This window comes from Penaeus vannamei, chromosome 2, assembly GCF_042767895.1.
Source record: "Penaeus vannamei isolate JL-2024 chromosome 2, ASM4276789v1, whole genome shotgun sequence".
Classification (NCBI taxonomy): Eukaryota; Metazoa; Arthropoda; class Malacostraca; order Decapoda; family Penaeidae; genus Penaeus; species Penaeus vannamei.
Genome location: NC_091550.1, coordinates 44,237,073 through 44,256,083, shown reverse-complemented (window position 1 = coordinate 44,256,083; position 19,011 = coordinate 44,237,073). Strand labels below are relative to the sequence as shown.

The 19,011-nt window shown below is 37.7% G+C and overlaps 1 protein-coding gene across 3 annotated transcripts in view; it reads left to right on the top strand.

Moving 5' to 3' along the window:
• The first annotated feature begins 409 nt into the window (after window positions 1-409).
• Window positions 410-19,011, top strand: part of tho2 (THO complex subunit 2-like protein) — a 61,669-nt gene continuing 43,067 nt past the window's right edge. Inside the window, exons 1-27 of one of the 3 annotated variants that reach the window (XM_070133495.1) lie at window positions 410-566; window positions 1,961-2,034; window positions 2,374-2,465; window positions 2,856-3,094; window positions 3,263-3,396; window positions 3,542-3,792; window positions 4,303-4,524; window positions 4,760-4,887; window positions 5,011-5,209; window positions 5,736-5,893; window positions 6,027-6,213; window positions 6,794-6,938; window positions 7,073-7,275; window positions 9,651-9,869; window positions 10,177-10,341; window positions 11,092-11,232; window positions 11,425-11,538; window positions 11,808-11,927; window positions 12,115-12,242; window positions 12,449-12,512; window positions 12,872-13,123; window positions 14,930-15,061; window positions 15,310-15,546; window positions 15,727-15,809; window positions 15,926-16,079; window positions 16,235-16,376; window positions 16,498-16,532. In XM_070133495.1, the coding sequence (XP_069989596.1) occupies window positions 496-566; window positions 1,961-2,034; window positions 2,374-2,465; window positions 2,856-3,094; window positions 3,263-3,396; window positions 3,542-3,792; window positions 4,303-4,524; window positions 4,760-4,887; window positions 5,011-5,209; window positions 5,736-5,893; window positions 6,027-6,213; window positions 6,794-6,938; window positions 7,073-7,275; window positions 9,651-9,869; window positions 10,177-10,341; window positions 11,092-11,232; window positions 11,425-11,538; window positions 11,808-11,927; window positions 12,115-12,242; window positions 12,449-12,512; window positions 12,872-13,123; window positions 14,930-15,061; window positions 15,310-15,546; window positions 15,727-15,809; window positions 15,926-16,079; window positions 16,235-16,376; window positions 16,498-16,532 (4,089 nt within the window). In that variant the 5' untranslated portion in view covers window positions 410-495. Of the gene's footprint in view, window positions 567-1,960; window positions 2,035-2,373; window positions 2,466-2,855; window positions 3,095-3,262; window positions 3,397-3,541; window positions 3,793-4,302; window positions 4,525-4,759; window positions 4,888-5,010; window positions 5,210-5,735; window positions 5,894-6,026; window positions 6,214-6,793; window positions 6,939-7,072; window positions 7,276-9,650; window positions 9,870-10,176; window positions 10,342-11,091; window positions 11,233-11,424; window positions 11,545-11,807; window positions 11,928-12,114; window positions 12,243-12,448; window positions 12,513-12,871; window positions 13,124-14,929; window positions 15,062-15,309; window positions 15,547-15,726; window positions 15,810-15,925; window positions 16,080-16,234; window positions 16,377-16,497; window positions 16,533-19,011 lie in introns of all 3 variants that reach the window. The other 2 variants (XM_070133498.1, XM_070133490.1) reach the window with 2 other exon arrangements.

Genomic DNA, 19,011 nt, shown 5'->3' with positions numbered 1-19,011 from the left:
GCAGCTTCGATAACTTTTTTGAATGGTTATTTTTGTTATAATCTCTTGAGGATTGTAATTATATGTTACCAATATTATGAATGTTGTCTCAGCATCATAAGTTGGATATTGGCATGGCTGATTTATGTAATCTACCGCAGTCCTCTGTAATCCCAACGTATTTTTAAAAATAATAGATATTCATTTCTTTGCCTCAGGAGTACATTTACAATATTTATAGCATGCAATTGAATGTGCAGTGAGGAAAAATCCAAAACAAAACACTCATTTATCACCAAATTAACTCGCATCCTTTGCTATTGCTGCACATCAGAGATAACAAAAAATATCATCCGGCTTCGAGGTCAAGAGCCCATATCATACGACATTTATCTTATGATTTACACTAGGTTATTAAATACGCATTTAAAGAATAAAAATCGTACTAAGAAAATATATATTCAAATTAATTCGGTAGTTAGGATGATGTTTTAGAGGCGGCGCCACAGAGCAAAGATGGCGGGCAGTCACCGCTTGTTTACACTCGAGACTTGGAAAAATTGGGCAAAATCGGGCAAAGCAGAAGTGTAAGTCAGGTTTTCCTATTTACCAACAAATTCCCATTTCACCCCGGATTTTATTTAGGTATTTTTGTAAAATTATCACGTGGAAATATTGCAATTTTAAGGGCTTTGCAATTGAGGATTCCGAGAGTCTCAAAGTGTCAACAAATGTAGTTTTGTTTTGTTTTCTCTTATAACTTTTCTGTAAGGTTACGTATTGATATTAGATGCACGAAACGCTCATTCAAAGCGTCTAAGTGAATTATTTGCCTTGTCTATAACAGAGTAAAAGGATTTGTGTACATTTGACTCATTGTTTAGCGTGATGTTTTGTTTGCTTTCATTGGTTGACCGGCAGCCGGCCAAATGTTTACAAAGCATTACACGGATAACTAGTTTTTGTCGTGTACTCAAAAGGACTAAAGTTTTGATGATAGTTCTTTATTTTTACCCGAAAAAATTCACCCTAAGGACCCCCTACTGGGAATGCATCTGTTTTTACTGCACAGTTAATGAGTCATATATTAATCATTTTGCTGTTTGCATTTCTGTGTTGTAAATGTTGCAGACAGGCCATGTAGGGAGAGCAGTGTGTGTTACCACGATCCCTCTTGATGGGGTGTTGTCCCTGTCAGCATCATGGCAATAAGCCAGGATTTCCAAGGGACTGAACCTGTTAGTTCCTGTGACCTCATTTATCACATTTATGACAGATCAACTGTGGATGGCAGACCATTGAAGTTGGCGTTTTGGCTCGAAGAAGTTACTGGTTCAGAAAGATTTCAAATGGAAATGTGTAAATTCTGTTTTCTTCACATGAGATGTTGTACGAACAACTCCCTGTATATCCGTTAGAAGTCCTAGAAACCGTTTTTTCATATGGAGAACATGTTTGAAAATGTTAATTGATAACATTAAAACATGTAGATGTGATGATATTGTGATGCAGAAAAGCATGGTTGCTCATTATTACTTGTCACTTTGTTTATAACTTCAAAATTCTGATTGGTATATCTATGTGTTCAAGATAAAGATTTCTAAAATGGCCATGGATATGAATATGTCAGCCATATCCCAATTTCTCTTGGTTAATAGTACGGCACACGTGCATATAAGCACCATTTCCGGATAATAAGTACATTACTTGATGTGGCTCTGCTGCATTCGGGATTCATAACCTTTCCTAACCTAACCCAACCTAACATGGAAACTGACCTATCCTAACCTAATCAAGCGTGGTATCGTCTTCTCATGTTGATCTCATCATCTTGTTTGTGGGTGGAAGTATAATTTCACCATGTATGCCGTATGAATAACCTAATAAGTAATTAGGTTCAAATTCTTCAGTCAGATTTAGCCCATGATTAGAACAACCCAATCTCTTTATTCTACCTAATTAGCTTTTCATTTCTTTTCAGCATCCAAACAATCAAACAGTTATTAAAAGAAGACTCAGATAACCCTGGCTTATCCCAGCCAAGTGTTTGCAAAGGTAAGGGAGTCCTGTTTTTGTTTTAGGATGAGTCTTCTGAAATGTTTCTGTTTTACTTCACATCTGCTGTATATAATTACTTGATAGGATTGCTGTGTAGGAGATTCGCAAATTTTGTGTGTTTATAAGAAGATCAGTGTTTTGACTAGCACTTGAACATTTTACCAGAATAGAATTTTCCTTTATTCATGACCGTACATTGCATTAAAAGTTTGTTTCCTGATTATTTGTTTCATAAGCTGGTCACTTGAGTAATACTGTAAACTTCTAAAATTATTTCAACAATTAACTTGCATATTTAATTAGGTATGACTATATTAATGTGTATTAAACTTTCAGACCTGTCCAGAGGACTGTATGAGATTTTGTCAGCTGTTTTAAGAGGCAGCTTGACACGTGAACATGTGCGACCACTTCTCGCAGAAATGCTTGTAAGTTAAACAGAGAGCTGTACTTGAAATATGTGTGTTTGTGTGTGTTTATTTGTTTGTGTTTTTGTTTGTTTGTTTTGTGTGTATATGTGGACATTATATTTATAGATATAGATATAGATATATATAGATATAGATATAAAAATATGTATTTTTATAGACAATAGTAGTTTTGATATTGTATTAGAACATAACCATATTACATATACTTTCTGGTAATGAAGAGAGCATAAGTGCTTTTAGAATTACCAAGTAATAGTTTTTCACTTATATTGTAAGTAGAGAAAGAGAGATACACAGAAAGAGCAATACAGATAGAGAGGAGAAGTTAAAAACTTCTTGTTATTGTGTGACATTTAGACAGTATCATCAATCCTATGATCTCCACAGAACTGGCACCCAGATCTGGCTTCACAGCTGGTGGAGGTGGCTACCCTTCTTGACCTGGAAGCTTCCACCATTGACCGCCTCAGCAGAAATCGGGAACAGCTAATGATGCTGCTCAAGTCCTTAGACATCGATAAAATGATGAAGGAGAGGTTGGAGATTGAAACTCTCGGAGATTATGGCATAGTGAAAAACAAGAAAAATTTCCACACAAAGCAGATAAAAGTGAAGACTAAGTTATTGTAAGTATATCTGGATTGGTAGATGTAGATAATTTTAAGCAAGTAAATTTGTATTATTCGTAAATGTTTTCCCTGTAAAGAAATATGTTATGTAATGTGGAATAATTCCATTTACAAATATCCATTTGATCAATTAATTTTTATTGTCACCCTTTTCTTTACTCGCAGCTACAAACAGCAGAAATTCAACCTATTACGAGAAGAAACAGAAGGTTATGCTAAGCTTGTGACAGAGCTCAATCAAGAAATAACAGAGAGGGTTACACCTCAGTCAATCATCCAAGTTATTCGTAGTCTTATCGGTAATCTAAAAAGAGTTTTCTACTTATATATTTATGTGTATATTCTTGTATTTTTTTGTATTCATTTCAGATTCTTTGAAATTGTACATACATAATTTTTTATTGTATGAATTTTAGCAAATAAACTAATATTGTATACTTTCAGGTGGTTTCAACTTGGACCCCAATCGTGTCTTAGACCTCATCTTGGAGTCCTTGGAGGCACGGCCATCCCAGCACCAGTTCTACACAGGACTCCTCAATCAGTACCCCTGTGAGTCAGCTACCATCAGTGAACTCTTGGGCTTCAAGCTCAACAATTACGCCTCCAATGGAAAGGACACCAAGGGGATCTACACCACGATAGCACTCCTCATTCAGGCCAACATCCTGCAGCTTTCCGATATCTACTCATGGGTAAAGTTGCACAGGCCTACTTCAGTTCTGGCTTTCGAGTAACCCTTTTTTTTTTAGATTTCTACTCCTTTTTGTCCTCCACTCCACTCATTTCTTTTTTCTTATTATTTTCTCCACCATCTTAATCTCCTAGTCTTGTTATTTGTGTTCCTTCTACCCTTCTGCTCATCTTTTTCTTTTTGTTTTTCCTGTTACTCCTTTTTTCCTTTCTTTCTTTATTAGTTTTCCTTCTCTGCTTACCTTTTCTTCATCTTCTTATCCATTTTTCCTCCTCTTTTCTATCCTTTTTTTTTTTTCCTCATATTTTCCTCAGAAATATTGTTGATAATGATTTGCTCATGGGCACACTGGTGGCTCACTTTTAACTAAATCATTTTGATATCCTTGCTGATTCTAACTCAGTCCATGCTCAATTTACATGACAATTATTCCATTTTACTCCCTACCTGCCCAACATTGGTCCCATCCTTTTATTTTAAAGTTCATTCTTTGTCCTCACCCACACTCCAGCTGACACCCGAGGACTCCTCCATGATTGAGTGCCATCTGAAGGAGGAGAACGAGGCGAAGGAGATTGTCAGAAAGCTTAATGTCATATCTACCAAAGACAAGGATAAAGACAAGGAAAAGGAACAAGAGCGGCAAGAGGAGGAGAGTCTCAAAGAGGATTTCAAAAATCAGGAGGTGTATCTGTCCAATCAAAAGATCCAGTTGTGCATTGCCCTCATTGAGGTAAGTCAGATGGTAGAATTGGGTAGATCAAGGCAGGAAAATTTTCTGCTTGTCATTGCTGATGTAGAGAATTCTGGAATATTGATATGTGCTGTACTTTGATGTATGTGAACTGAAAGAAAATAGTTAAAACTGTCATTAATTTTGTCAGATAACATAGCTTTTCAGTGTGGTGATTAAGAATATTGGCCATTCCTTCTTCTAACTGTCCATAATATTTTTCCTATGAAAACAGGTTGGAGCTTGGGAGCATTTTGTAGAAATTTCATCTCGTTTCCCTGACTATTATTTGATGTCTTTTCCTCCTGTGAGTCAAGCACTTTGTCAACTAGTTCATGCCACAATTGAACCCATCTACAGAGAGTAAGTCACTTGTTTTCTTGCAATTTTTTATAGGGAATGTATTGGTTTGATTTGTAACATTAAGAATAAATGTAAGCATAGCAAGTTGTCATTAAAGATGGGTTAACACTTGCCAATTTGCAGGGTGTGCAATTTACCAAGCCGACTCAAGGCCTCTCGAGTGAAGCCACTAGACAACCCTCTGGCACCACAACCAGCCAGGAAATTCAGCGATGTCAGTGCAACAGTATTCCCAATGCTGCTTGTGCTTGGACCACACCTGTACCATGACCCAGGGCTCATGTGCAAGGTCCTCAGGGTGGCTCGTGTTGCTCTCAAGGAGGTGAGAAAGAGAAGTGTTGTGTAGGTTGTTTCGTGGGGCACTGGTCTTTATATATTCTGTGAATGACATAATTTTTATAGTATTATTGTTATTACCAGTATGTAGATAATATTTATTTTCCTGTTATCTTTTATTTCTTCTTCATTGTAAGTGTTCCTCTTGTTATAAGCTTTTGATATTTGATATCAAGTTTCTGTATTGAGATCTATCCTAGAATGAGCTTTATTTTCAAAATCAAGCTGCTCATAAGCTTTAACTTATTGTAACCTCTGACTTGTACACTGAGTTACAGACTCGTGCAGTAATAAGGCTTCATCAGTATCAACAATGCAAATTGAAGACCAGTGGATGAGAATTTGTGGAGGGGAGGGAGGGTATAGTAACCCTTTTTGTCAAAGTATTTAAGTGCTTGGCTTGTTCCTTAATATTTCTTTCCACATCATGTACCTCTATCTTTTAAACTACAAATAATTTAAGTAGTGTAAAACATTTAATGCAGATATGAAAGCCAAGTTGATCTTTGCAGACACCAGTAGGAGAAGATGGTGAACGGTCCAATTTCTACTTTGAGTTTTTAAGTGTTTTGGATGAAGTTCTCCTTCCGTCTCTCTCCATGCTTGACTCAAACCCATGTCTGGCGGAGGAGATTTGGGAAACACTCAAGATATATCCCTATCAGCACAGGTTAGTTATCAGCAGTTTAAGGAAACATAGATAGGAGAGTTTGAAGCTGTGTTTGTTTAAAAATAAGTGGTTGGCAATGTTTGGTTTAGTTTTTATAGCCAAAGTCTAATGTCAGGTGTTGAATGCCCTACAGATATAGGTTGTATGGCCGATGGAAGAATGAGTCCTTCACACAGCATCCCATGTTGATGAGGCGCAGGGCTTGGCTGCTCAAGAAAGCTAAGTTCATTATGATGCGCATCACAAAAGAAACTATCAAGCCTGTAAGCCGAGGCATTGGGAAATTGACGCATAACAACCCTGGCCCCATATTCCATTATGTGAGTGATAATTCTTATGAACCTCTTTGCCTCTCTCCCTCCCTATTTCTCTCATTCTCCCTACCCTTCCCTCCCCTCCTCCTTTCCTCCTATCTCTTATATTCTTTCATACTTTCTTTCTTTTCCTTGCCTCATATCCTTGATATTGATTTTAGAATGGAAAGTTACAAATGTGTTTTTAAGCAAAGGGACTAGATAATGTTGCCAGTATTTTTAACCCAATAATGACAATTTCCAAACAACCTCTCAAGTGAAAAATTAGAAGCATGGAAAACATGTATTTTCCCAGTTCTTTATGATTTTGGCTGCAGTATACAATGTTTTTGTGGAAAAAAGACATTAACACTGATTTTAAGGGGCTGTAACTCCTCAGTGACAGCTCTTGTGGCCAAAGAAGTGAACAGCTGTTTAGTGCATGAAGCTTAGAGCAGCCTTGACCATTTGTGGTGTAGATACTTACCATCTTGCATTTCAGACTGGTTCACTATTGCAAAAATAAATGCCATATGGCATAAATGTGTTCAACAATTTTTCCCTCCCATGTCATAGCTGTAAACATACTTGTCTTTTATCTTCACAGATCCTGATCCAAGTTCAGCTGTATGACAACCTAATTGGCCCTGTGGTAGACAGCTTTAAGTACCTGACATCTCTCTCCTATGACATGCTGGGATACTGCATTGTGGAAATCCTCTCAGAGAACAAGGATAGAACTGCACATGAAGGTCCTCATACTTTGTCTTTATTGAATTATTTAAATGATATCACAAGGTTAATACTTTCACAGAATATTACTGTCTTAGGTGGATTTGGATTGACTGGATTGTGCAATTATAGACATTTCTGTTTCCTCTTTCAGAGATGATCATCTCACCATGGCTCCAGTCCCTGTCCAGTTTTTGTGGCACTGTGTTTAAGAAATATGTCACAGATCTCGGAGGCATCTTACAGTTTGTGGCCAACCAACTCAAGTCTGAAAAATCCATTGATCTCCTCATCTTACGAGAAATAGTGCAGAAAATGGGTGGAACAGATACTTTAGAAGACCTCACAGCTGAACAGGTTAGGGTGTAGTGCTACATTTACAAGAGGATGTTACTTGCTTTTCATTAATCGTTATGAATTTTTTATCAGTTTGTTTTTAGACACATAAAATCTGCACCATTTTCCTTGTTCCTAATATACCAGTCATTGTTTTCCTGAGATTTTTAAACTAATATACTATTTGGTTTTCTATCAGTCATGAATTCTCTGATTTAGATTGTATAGTACATATTTAGCTTATTCATTTTTCCGTTGATAACAGTACAAGTATAAATGTGTTTGGTTTTCATTGAACACAGTTGATAGTTAAGTTCTAGCAGAGTGTATTGGACATAATATATAGCTCAGTACTAGGGCTTGGATTCTATCACTTCACTTCATGTCCTTTTATGAGAAAGACAAAGATATACCTCAGAAGTTGGTAGTAATTTGCTGAATGTAACATATCCAAATAAGGACTTCCAATGTAGTAAAGGCAATAAATTCAAGAAATTTGGTGGCTTCATATACTAAGTTGTGTTCTATGATTGTCACATGAGACACAAAGGTGACTCTCTTTAGACCAGCATATTTAGCTTTTCTCAAGTGATGCCACAACTGGAATAGTAGTTTTTGATTCTGCGGTGCCTGCTGAGCCTGAGTGGTTGTAAGTGCATTCATGGGAAGTTTTTGCCTTACACTCCTCAAATGCCTCAAGGGAGAGTGTCATATGTTTATGTGCACATACATTTGTGCATATAGTTGGAAGGGCTTCCTAGTCAACTATTAAACCTGTGTTAGCTTCCATGACAAATGCGATGCCAATGTGACTATGCCACCCACACTTTTCCCATGCAGCATCAAAGGAGACCATGAGATCTAAGATTCCAGAGTCCTTTGGATCTGTTTTTAGGTTGTCACAATAATACTCACTGACTTATATTCACAACAAAATGTATTCTTTCCCGGAAAATATGTCCATTTAGGCGTACAGGAAATGGGCATTGTCATAAAATACACGTGTTGACATGCTTTGCATGGCACTGAAGCCAGTGTCCCTATTTAGGCCAGGTTGGCCATCATGATAAATCAGGGACGCATACACCTGTAGAGCCTTGGCTTTGTTGCCCAACTTGTTGCCATGTGAAAGCCTGAAGCTGTTGGGAGATGCCTTTATAAGCTGTTCATGGCACTGCAAACATGTAAGCTGTATGGTATTGCCGTGAGAAGATGACTACAGTCTACAATGTAAATTGCCACTCCAATGCATGCATCTCACACATGCCAGTATTTGTATCAACATGGAAACAGATGCAGTCACCATGTTAGGATTTTCAGTTATATGTGATGCCATTTCAATATCAGACGAAAGTGATTTTTGCAGGTCAGCATGAACACTTTTTGGATCAATGGGAAGGGCACAGCCAAGCACTTGCTGTGAGCAAGGCTGACCAGATGTGGTCAAATCTATCCCATGGTAGGAAAGACCCGGGAGAGGGAGGGAAGCAGTTCTGGAGAACCAATATCCCTGGATGAGGAGGGAATCAGTTCTAGAGAACCAACATCCAGTGATGTGCTGGGAACTGGTTCTGTAGGAACTGGATGCTGGGAATCAGGGAATATTTGTAATCTCCCAGCAATTTCTAATACAGCTTTGCAAATGCAATTATGTAATGGTCCTGTTGCCCACCAATTTTCACTGTTTTGGCATGGTGGCAATATGGGAAAGCATCATAGTGAAACACATACCTTGTTTAACAGACAGCGCGGCACCTTCTGGCGCTATGATGTCTGTCCTCACTCTGTTCATTTATTGGCAATACAGCAAGAGGCTTGCCTTCATCTATTTCTTCCCTAAAAATGCACCAAGAAGGGTCACAGTGGATATGATGGTGGTTGCCCTCTCTATCACATGAAATGGAATACCAAAAACCAGATACAATTTTCAAATTTATTGTGAGGATAGATGTCCCCATGCAGTCCTAGATGACCTTGCTGAAGGATATTAGTTAAGCATCAGTCTACTTATCTGTTAGTTGGTGCTTCCCCCCAATCAAGCTTTTTCTCAGTTTTCCCTTGTTTGGTTTGTTTGGTTTTCTTGTTTTCTTTCAATTCTTTTTAAAATTTTCCAAGTCTTGTCCCTATTCTTTTTTTGTACATGATTTACCCACACTTCCTTTATAACTTTTCAGCTGGGCATTGAAAGATGTGGCATTTAAAACATTTGATGCTTTATATGCCTGGCACCAGGCAGCAGCAGGTGTTTGCAAGTGGTGTCAGCCATTTTTGACACAGACAAGTTCATATCCTCAATTTCAGAGAATTTAATATTTTCTCCACAATTAATTACCAAGTCCTCTAGTTGTCAAATTCACCTTTGTCTTGACTATAGCATACCCGCTTAAAAATTACAGTTGAGTGCTATGTGTGGTGGAGAACTCCTGCGTAGGGAAGCAGGACAATATCAACAGGAAAGGAACACCAAGAGGTCTTCTCTCCGTTTGAAGGAGGCTCTCCTAGAGAATGACCTTGCCATACCTTTGTTGCTACTTATGGCACAGCAGAGGTCATCTATTGTATACAATCAGACAGAATCACCCCATTTAAAACTTGTAGGGAAGCTGTATGATCAAGTAAGTGTGTAATCAATAATTACTTTAAGGTGAATATCATGAATCAACTTTCATTTTATATGTACTTCACTTTCATAATTTCTGGCAAGTTCATATTGTTATATTATTTATATGCTTTTTAGTAAGAGCAACAAGAAATCATCATTGTATTAACCCTAGTGCATCAATGAAATTTTATTGTAATCAAATATCTATAGATTATGTAAACAGTTTTTTTTTTTTTCTTCTTCTGCTTCTTCTTCTTCTTTTTTTCTTTCTTCTTCTTCTTCTGCTTCTGACTCTTTTCCTTTTTATTTCAATATTGCAGTGCCAGGATACAATGGTGCAGTTTGGTTCGTATCTGTTCCAAGTTGTCACTATAGAGGAGCTTAGCGATCGGCTGCCAAGTATTGGATCCTTGTTGTCCGATTACCACATCAATGCTGATGTAGCATTCTTCCTCGCACGTCCTCTTTTTATAAATATGCTAAATGTAAGTGTAGTGAGTGAGTGAGTGAGTAAGTGCACACATGTGTGAGTGCGTGCGCACGTGTGTGAGTGAGTGCCCGTGTGTGTCCGTGTGTGAGTGAGTGCCCGTGTGTGTCCGTGTGTGAGTGAGTGCCCGTGTGTGTCCGTGTGTGAGTGAGTGCCCGTGTGTGTCCGTGTGTGAGTGAGTGCCCGTGTGTGTCCGTGTGTGAGTGAGTGCCCGTGTGTGTCTGTGTGTGAGTGAGTGCCCGTGTGTGTGTGTGCGTGTGCGTGTGCATGTGTGTGCGCGTGCATGTGTGTGCGCGTGCATGTGTGTGCGCGTGCATGTGTGTGCGCGTACATGTGTGTGTGTGTGTGTGTGTGTGTGTGTGTGTGTGTGTGTGTGTGTGTGTGTGTGTGTTTGACTATTGAATGTGTGTGTGTATGTGTGTCTGTGTGTTTGTGTGTGTATGTGTGTGTGTGTGTGTGTGTGTGTGTGTGTGTGTGTGTGTGAATGACTTAAAACCCTGTTATGAAATCATTAGACATTTTAAGTGAGCTCACACTCATCTTTCACTGGAAATTGGTGCTTGCTTACTCTAAACATCAGATGGTTTTGGATTTTGTTTCAGAAACGATATTTATTGCAATGCTGGTTGTAAAACTCATGATATATATATGTTTGTAGTAGGTGAATAATTTTGTATTTATTTCTTTTCTACTATTTCATTACGATCTTGTGTTTTTATATATTTTTTACTTGCCTTTATATCAACAGTCCAGATATGATGAATTAAGAAGGCAAGATCGTGGTGAGAAGAAACTGACCATTGAACAAAAGAAAGATCGGTATATTCAGGCTTGCAATGAAGTTTTTGACCCCATTGTTTCCAGCATCCAGCCACACTTCAGTATTAAGGTATAGTAGTTTGTGAATACACAGAGGAAATTTAAGTAAATATGTAAAATCATGAAATCCATAAGATAAAAAAAATAAACCAAGATCTTCAAAATTCCAATTTTGTTGGATTTTGGTGGTAAAACCAATGGGCTAAATTGTATTCTAGTCTCTTTAAACTACATGATTAGAAAGGTTTTTGTTTTTTGCCAGGTCTGGGAGGACATGGATCCTTCCTTCTTCCTCACTTTTTGGACACTCACCATGTCCGACCTGGAGGTCCCACACCACATGTACGAGAAAGAGATCAAGAAGATTGATGCAAATGTTAGTGTAAGTGGCATGATTTTTGTCTCTAATCCATGAAGATATTGAAATAGATCTGGCAATAAATGATTTTATCTTTGGAGGTTATTAATTTTCCTACAGTACTTGCTCAGCACTCTTAGGCATCTTTGCCAAGTGAAGTATTAGAAAACAACATTACATTATGTTATTACTAGTTTATTGGTACTTTAACTGTTATGGCTTTCTCGTAATTTACATTTTTCAAATTTTCCTAAATTAATTTCTGTAACCTGTTATTTTTTCCAAAGCCATCGGCAAACAAGCGCAAGAAGGAGACTGACCGTCTCTTGGCACTGAAGGAGAAGCTCCAGGAAGAGGAAAAACGTCAGAAGGAGCATGTCGACAGAGTGTATGCCAGATTGCAGCAGGTGGGACTTCTTTTTCCATCATTCTTTCTTCTTTGATTACTTCTTTTTCTTGTTGTAGTTGCTATATTCTTCATTAAGTTTATATTTTAGAGTTGGTAGTCAAAACAATGACTACTTAATATTTTATTATATCTTTGTCTTCATTGACAATATTCATAATTTATTATTATTTCTCAACAATTACCAGGAAAAGGATGGATGGTTTATGCTTCGAGGAGCAAGATCCCCAAAGAATGACACTGTGACAGCTTTTCTCCAACTCTGCCTATTTCCACGATGCACATTCACAGCACTGGATGCCATTTATTGTGCCAAGTAAGTTTTTCCTTTATTCATCACTATTTTACCTCATCCAAATCCTCCTCCTCCTCCTCCTCCTCCTGTAATCTTTCTTTGGTGATAGAGTTATCCTAAGATCTTAATAGGAATGTTTTGGCCGAGTATTCCTGTGTTACTATGGTGAAATTTAAGCAAAGAATGTATTTTTACTGAATATGTTAACAAATTCTCTTTTCTTTAAGGTTTGTGAAGATGCTGCACAACCTCAAGACTCCAAATTTCTCCACCTTGATATGTTATGACCGTGTAAGTTAAATGTTTATCTGATTCTATAAGGCTTGTGTTTATGTAATGTTCATATCTTATGAAAATGTGTAATTTTTTCTTTTTTGTTCTTTGTCGGATTGAAGTCTGATATGTTATATATGATAGATAACTGCTTAATTTCCTTATTCATTTATTGTTGATAATGTTAGTTTTACTAGCATAATACTTCAACAATCTATGGATTTTTTTCTTTTCTTATGCGTGTGTGTGTGTTTTTGTGTGTGTGTGTGTGTGTGTGTGTGTGTGTGTGTGTGTGTGTGTGTATATGTCTGTCCCCAAACCATTTAACACTCTCTCTCTCTCTTTCTTTTGTCTCTAACTCACTCGCTGTCTTACAGATGTATTGTGATATCACCTACACCGTTGCATCTTGCACTGAGCAAGAGGCTCACCGATATGGCCGCTTCCTCCTGGGGACCCTAGATACTGTCATGCACTGGCACGCATCGCAGCAAAACTATGAGAAGGAGTGCGCAAACTACCCTGGCTTTGTCACCAAGTACCGGGTTTCACGCCAGGAAGCCAATGATTACGTGGATTATGAGAACTACCGTCATGTTGTCCACAAGTGGCACTACAAGATCACTAAAGTTTGTGTTGTGCTTTGATGGTTTGGTAGCCTTGGGTTCCTTTTTTCATCTTTTTGTTTTTTTCTTCTTTTTCCCTTCTCCATTTTTCCTTCTCTCCCTCTTTCTCTTACTTTACATTTTTATGATGTGGATTTACTGTAATTTCTAAATTGATATCATTCTGTCTTATTTCTAGTCATGTGTCCATGGCCTCCATAATTCCTTCTACTTCCAGATATTCAAAACCTGCCTTTGCTCACAGTTCAGAGACCTTTCCAACTCATTTTTATAGCTGGAGTTTTTATGTGTATTTAATTGTACTTGTGTGTGTTTTTTTTTTTGTATCTGGGTAAGTGTATGGGTGTGCATGATAGTGCAGGTGTACTTTCCAGAGGTGAAATCCACAAATTGACTTGCTTTTAAGCTGACATCATTAAAGCTTGTAACTTGACCTGATCCATAAACCCTTTTACATTAATAAGCGAGGCTCAAAATCTAGTAAAATCAAAGTTGATAACAATTAGATCTTCATGTGAGTAAGATACTATTACAGTTGTCACTTTTCACTTATGAAACATATTACAATACAAAAGTGATATCTGAAATTGGAATTTAAATTGAGATATCTCTATTTCTCTTTCTTTCTCTTTCGCTTTCTTTCTTTCTGTCTCTCTGTCTGTCTAACTCTCTGTGTGTGTGTCTCTCTCTCTCTCTCTCTCTCTCTCTCTCTCTCTCTCTCTCACTCACTCTCTCTCTCTCTCTCTCTCTCTCTCTCTCTCTCTCTCTCTCTCTCACTCACTCACTCACTCACTCACTCACTCACTCTCTCTCTCTCTCTCTCTCTCTCTCTCTCTCTCTCTCTCTCTCTCTCTCTCTCTCTCTCTCTCTCTTTCTTTTTTTTTCTCTCTCTCTCTCTCTCTCTCTCTCTCATTTATTCAATTGTCTTGTAGTCAATATTGTAAATCAGGCAAAATTCACAAGAGAGTACTACTGCATAATTCTGCAGCCATTGGGTTAACAGGATAAGAGAAAAGAATATATATTGATTTCCCTTGCTTCAGTAAAAAGTCATTATTGATAATGTATGGCCACAGTTGGTTGCAATAGCCACGTGCCCATTTAAAGACGAGAATCTTTGAAAGCTTGGCTTGCAAGCTGGGTAATGCCTTTTCAGCTTACTTAATCACCAAGTCATTTCCCAATCAGTTTAGGAATTTTTGTGCTTGCAATATTTTTTTTAAGTAATTATTTTATTTAGTTGGTGCTCAAATGTACAGCACCAACATCTCTCCCATCCTGTTGAAAGTACATAAGGATTATTCTGCTCTTTGCACTTATATGGGCTATTTGTCTAAGGTCTTCTGTGAGTAGATTTGTTCTTTGCTGTTTATGGTATGTTAAACCTCATCAGATAAGTCAGCAGTTTTTTGTAAAAAATTGATGAATCATATAAAGCACCTTATGCTTGTTTCTTGAAGGCTTTTATAACTGTAGAAGAAAGTGTATTCAAAATTTTATTTCATTAGAAACAAAAGGAGAAAGAATGCTGTGAGGTTTTCTTTTCGATCTGTGGGTATTACTAATGGATGATAGACTAGTTTTCATTAATGACAATTCAACAAATGTGGAGAAAAGTGTTAAGAGGGAATGTTTAGTGGGAAGAAGGAACCTAGCAAAAGATCTGGACTAAAAGTATGGAATGAAAGAGTAAAAGTTGAAGAGAAATGTAATGCATATATAGCTTAATAAGAATCTTCAAATAACATAACGTCTACAGTTGACCAACTCGAGCATTGAAACAACTTATAATTTCTCTGTGGCTAACAGGCCTTGGTAACCTGCCTAGAGAGTGGGGACTACATCCAGATCCGCAACGCCATCCTTATTCTGCAGGGCATCTTGCAACGCTTCCCTGTCATTTCAAACCTTGCTGCAGTCATTGAAAAAAGGATTGAGAAGGTAATCTTCAAAGCCAAATAATGGTAGACTTCTTTGTATAGTTTATTTTCATACATTTGTAAGTTTATTATTTGCCTTAGTACATCCCCCCCCAATTAGTTTTTTGTTTTTATGATTATAGAAATTAATTAGAAATATTTCAAGTTTTAATGAGCTTTGCAGTCAGTTCTCCCAGCTGCTTAGCACACTTCTTTGGGCATCACTATAGAGCCATCTTTCATAGGAATGACCCCCCTCTCTTTCCTCAGGTGAAAAATGAGGAGAGAAATCGGAGGAATGACCTATACGTCCTGGCAAACAGCTACTCAGGGAGACTAAAAGGTGCAAAGCCCAACCTCATGCCTGAGACAGACTTCCACATTGTCCCAAAGAGGCCACAAGCGGCAAAGGTTGTGAATGGGGCCTCAGAGAAGTCTAGCTCAACAGCAGCAAATGATGTCAAGAGCAGTGGGGAGATGGTAGAGCAGAATGAAAAGATTGTCAAGGTGAGTCTGAATATTCATATTTGTCATATTTCATAAGTCTGATCATTTCTTAGTCTCTCTAACACCAACACACTCACTCAACCACACATTCATACCTACACACACACACTAGTATAATTCTCATGACAATGATGAGCCCTATTTCAAGACTCAGTATGACAGCCTACAATGCTTCTACAGATGGAGACTTCAGAGACTACCAATGGAGAGCTGGAGGGCAAGGAAGACAGGGAGGCGAAGGACATCAAGAAAGAGTCAGCAAGGTCAGTCAGGGTCTTTTCCCTGTTTTTGCTCTCTTTTTCTTCAATTTTTCCTCAATTTTATGTATCATCTTCATATGCTTCATTTAAATTTAATAAGTTTGATATCTTATTTTCAGTAAAGTGGCAAAGGAGAAAAAAGAAGCAAGTGAAAAGAGAAAGAGTGAAGACAGAGAGATAAAGAAGGAGGAAAAGGAAAAGAAGGACAAGGAAAAGAAAGAGGAACGAGAAGAAAAGCCCAAAAAGAGGAACAAAGAATCAAAGAAATCCAAGGTATTTATTTTGTAAATCTGAGGAAACTATAGTCAACTTGCAATTTTTGGAGACTATATTGTACATATTTCAATGGTGTAGCAATATTGCGAGTTACTGTTGTGATTTATTTGTGGTCTATTTTTTCATATGTACAATTAAATTCCACTTTACAGTATGACGATGAGGACTATGCAGACCCAGAGCGAGATGACCGCGCATTAGTGGGAGGTGGAGCCGAGAGGGAGAGGGAGAGCAGTGTCACGTCCAACGCTTCTTCAGCCTCTAACAAGATGGAACCTCCTGAGTCTTCAAGAGGTTGGTTCATCTGAGAATAGTGTTCCTTTTTAGTTTGTGGGAATTCCTGTGATTGATTATTTAATGAAGTTAGTTATGTAAAAGGCTAACACTACTTTTGTCTCTCTTTTCTTCCTCATAGGGTCAAAGCGTCGCAAGACTGAACATAACTCCAAGGTCAGTATGAGGGTTGAACGTGACCCATTATATTTACAGTGTTAGAGTTTAAGGGGAAAAAGGATAGATCTATTACACCGAGGACCGATCCTGCCGAGGACCGTGTGATGCTCCTCCTCCCTAGGGCTGACGCCACTGCTGTCACCAACACTGCCGCTCCTGCTCTCACTACTGTCGTTGCTACTGCTGCCGCTGATGCCACACTTCTGTTGCCGTATGTCCCTCTCCCCTACTGGCGAGAGTCTTCTCATAGTTCCCCTGCCTCCCCGGGCCCAGATTTGGTGTCGATTGATGTGTAAAAAAAATATATAAAATACCACTGCCAATTCCGAGAAAAGGATTTTTTCCTCGTCGGTTTTCTGTGTCTCCCGTCATCTCGTATTAGGATTATTTGCATGGACGCAAAAACCCAGTGCACTTATGGCTGTGAGATTGATTGTGAGCAAACTTTATATGACAATTGCTCATGAGAAAAAATGCTCAAACTGAAAGTTACCTGAAAAATCAGAAAAGGAAAATAACTAAAATAAAGCAGTGCCTTAATGACTACATAAAATATCCTTGTTGTTCTTATTACTTGTTAATTTCTTTTGTTCGTATCTGTGTTTAAATCAGTTAATTACTCGCACTAGATGCAATCAATCACACCACAGAGATAAATTCATAAGAAAGCATACATAAAGAAATGGAAAGAGGACCTCTTAAGAAGTAGTACAACATCCCTGAAAGAAGCACAACCCAAATGCAACCGTTAGCATTCTCCAAAAAACCTTGTCGCTCAACAACACAGAAGGACCACAGAGAAGCTCTCCTCGATGCCCAGCTCCAGGCCCTCCAATGGCACTCCTCAGTCAAAGATAGAATGGCTGTCAGCATGGTACCTGTCACGTCACACTTCCATATTGGAAACCCTATGTGTCCTGAGCACTCACCTAAAACTCTCCAAAGCACTTTTGTATTTCCTCTTCATTTTCTTTCACTCTCTTATCTTTTTCATTTTCTTATATTTTATTTATCTATTTATTTATTTATTTTACAAAGGAGGGTTAAAACACTGTTTATTCCTTTCATTTCTTAGATGTTGTTATAGTGTGCCTTAAGGTTTTCTTCTTTTCTTCAACTTCTACCTCTTCTAATGAATATGATATAGTGTAGATTGTATTTTGTGAATAGGAAAGCCATATTCAATTGTTCGTCAGATGTTTCGATTCATGGATTTTTCCTCTTAATTTTCCTAGAGTAATTTCATTACCTGTTTAAAGTAGGATATGATGCAAAAATGATTTGGTGCTTTAGTCTCAACATTAATTGATATGTAATATATCATTGATTTATAGATTGATATATTTGATATAGTGATTGTAGCTCTTTTGTTTTATTGTTCAAACAGTTATGAGAGAGAAAAAGGATATCTGGATTAAGAGAAATTATGAAAATTTCATTATGATACTGAATGGATGGCATTCTATAGAAGGTGATATTAATCACTTATTTGTTTTCTCTCTTGAAAAATGGGTATACTTGGTGTGCTCTTCAAGTGCTGTCTTCATAGTACAACTACTAGTCATAATCCACATAGTTTTAGAGTTCCCTGTAACTACAGTACAAATTTAAGTGTCGTAGCTACTAAATCCATGTACATGAATAGTAATAGACCTATCTTTGTATTTTCTTGTTCATTTCTTTGTATGGCAGCTACTTTTTACCCATACTGAACAGTTAATAACAGATACCTCAGTTGTCAAAGAAAACATCTCATGGTACATTATAGATGCATTATCTAAATTGTTGTGTCATAGGTTAATTTATAGGTGCTGTATTTTGTGAAACCTTTTCTTGGGACATACTACAAGACTTCAAGAAAGAATTTGACTGTGAATGCTGCTGAATCATTTTGAAGAAATATCTTTGTATCTTCTGTACGTCATACCAGTGGAAGAAGAAGGTCGCAAATTGATTAGATGTCACTGAAAATGCAGTTGCTGTATTCGCTTGACAATGGACTCTCAAGATCAAATTCTTCTGAGTAATCCAGAAGAACATAACAAGAGTGCATGCTGAATTGCAATAATGTGACTTAAAAGTTAGTCTGCAATGATTATTCAGTTGGTGCAATGCCCTTCTTGACATCAAGTGCTATCTAGTGAGGATTCGGACATCCAACTATCACACATTTAAACCATACCTCGAGCCTCTATGTAGCCCATGGATGCCGTTAGTATGTCAGATAATTATAATAATCAGAGACTATACAGTTCTTCTATCAGCTAATGCACAAGCTCACCCATCATCTGTGGTGCAGGATTCTTTAATACAGAACTGCCTTGCTAACAGCACCTGTGCCTCTGACCAACAGTGACATTACTGTACAGAATAGAAAAAGAAAAAACAACATTGTACCTGGTACTTTTGCAAAACTTAGTATATGTGTGGAAAAATCTAGAAAATAGAAATGCTATTTTGACTCTGATTGTGACAG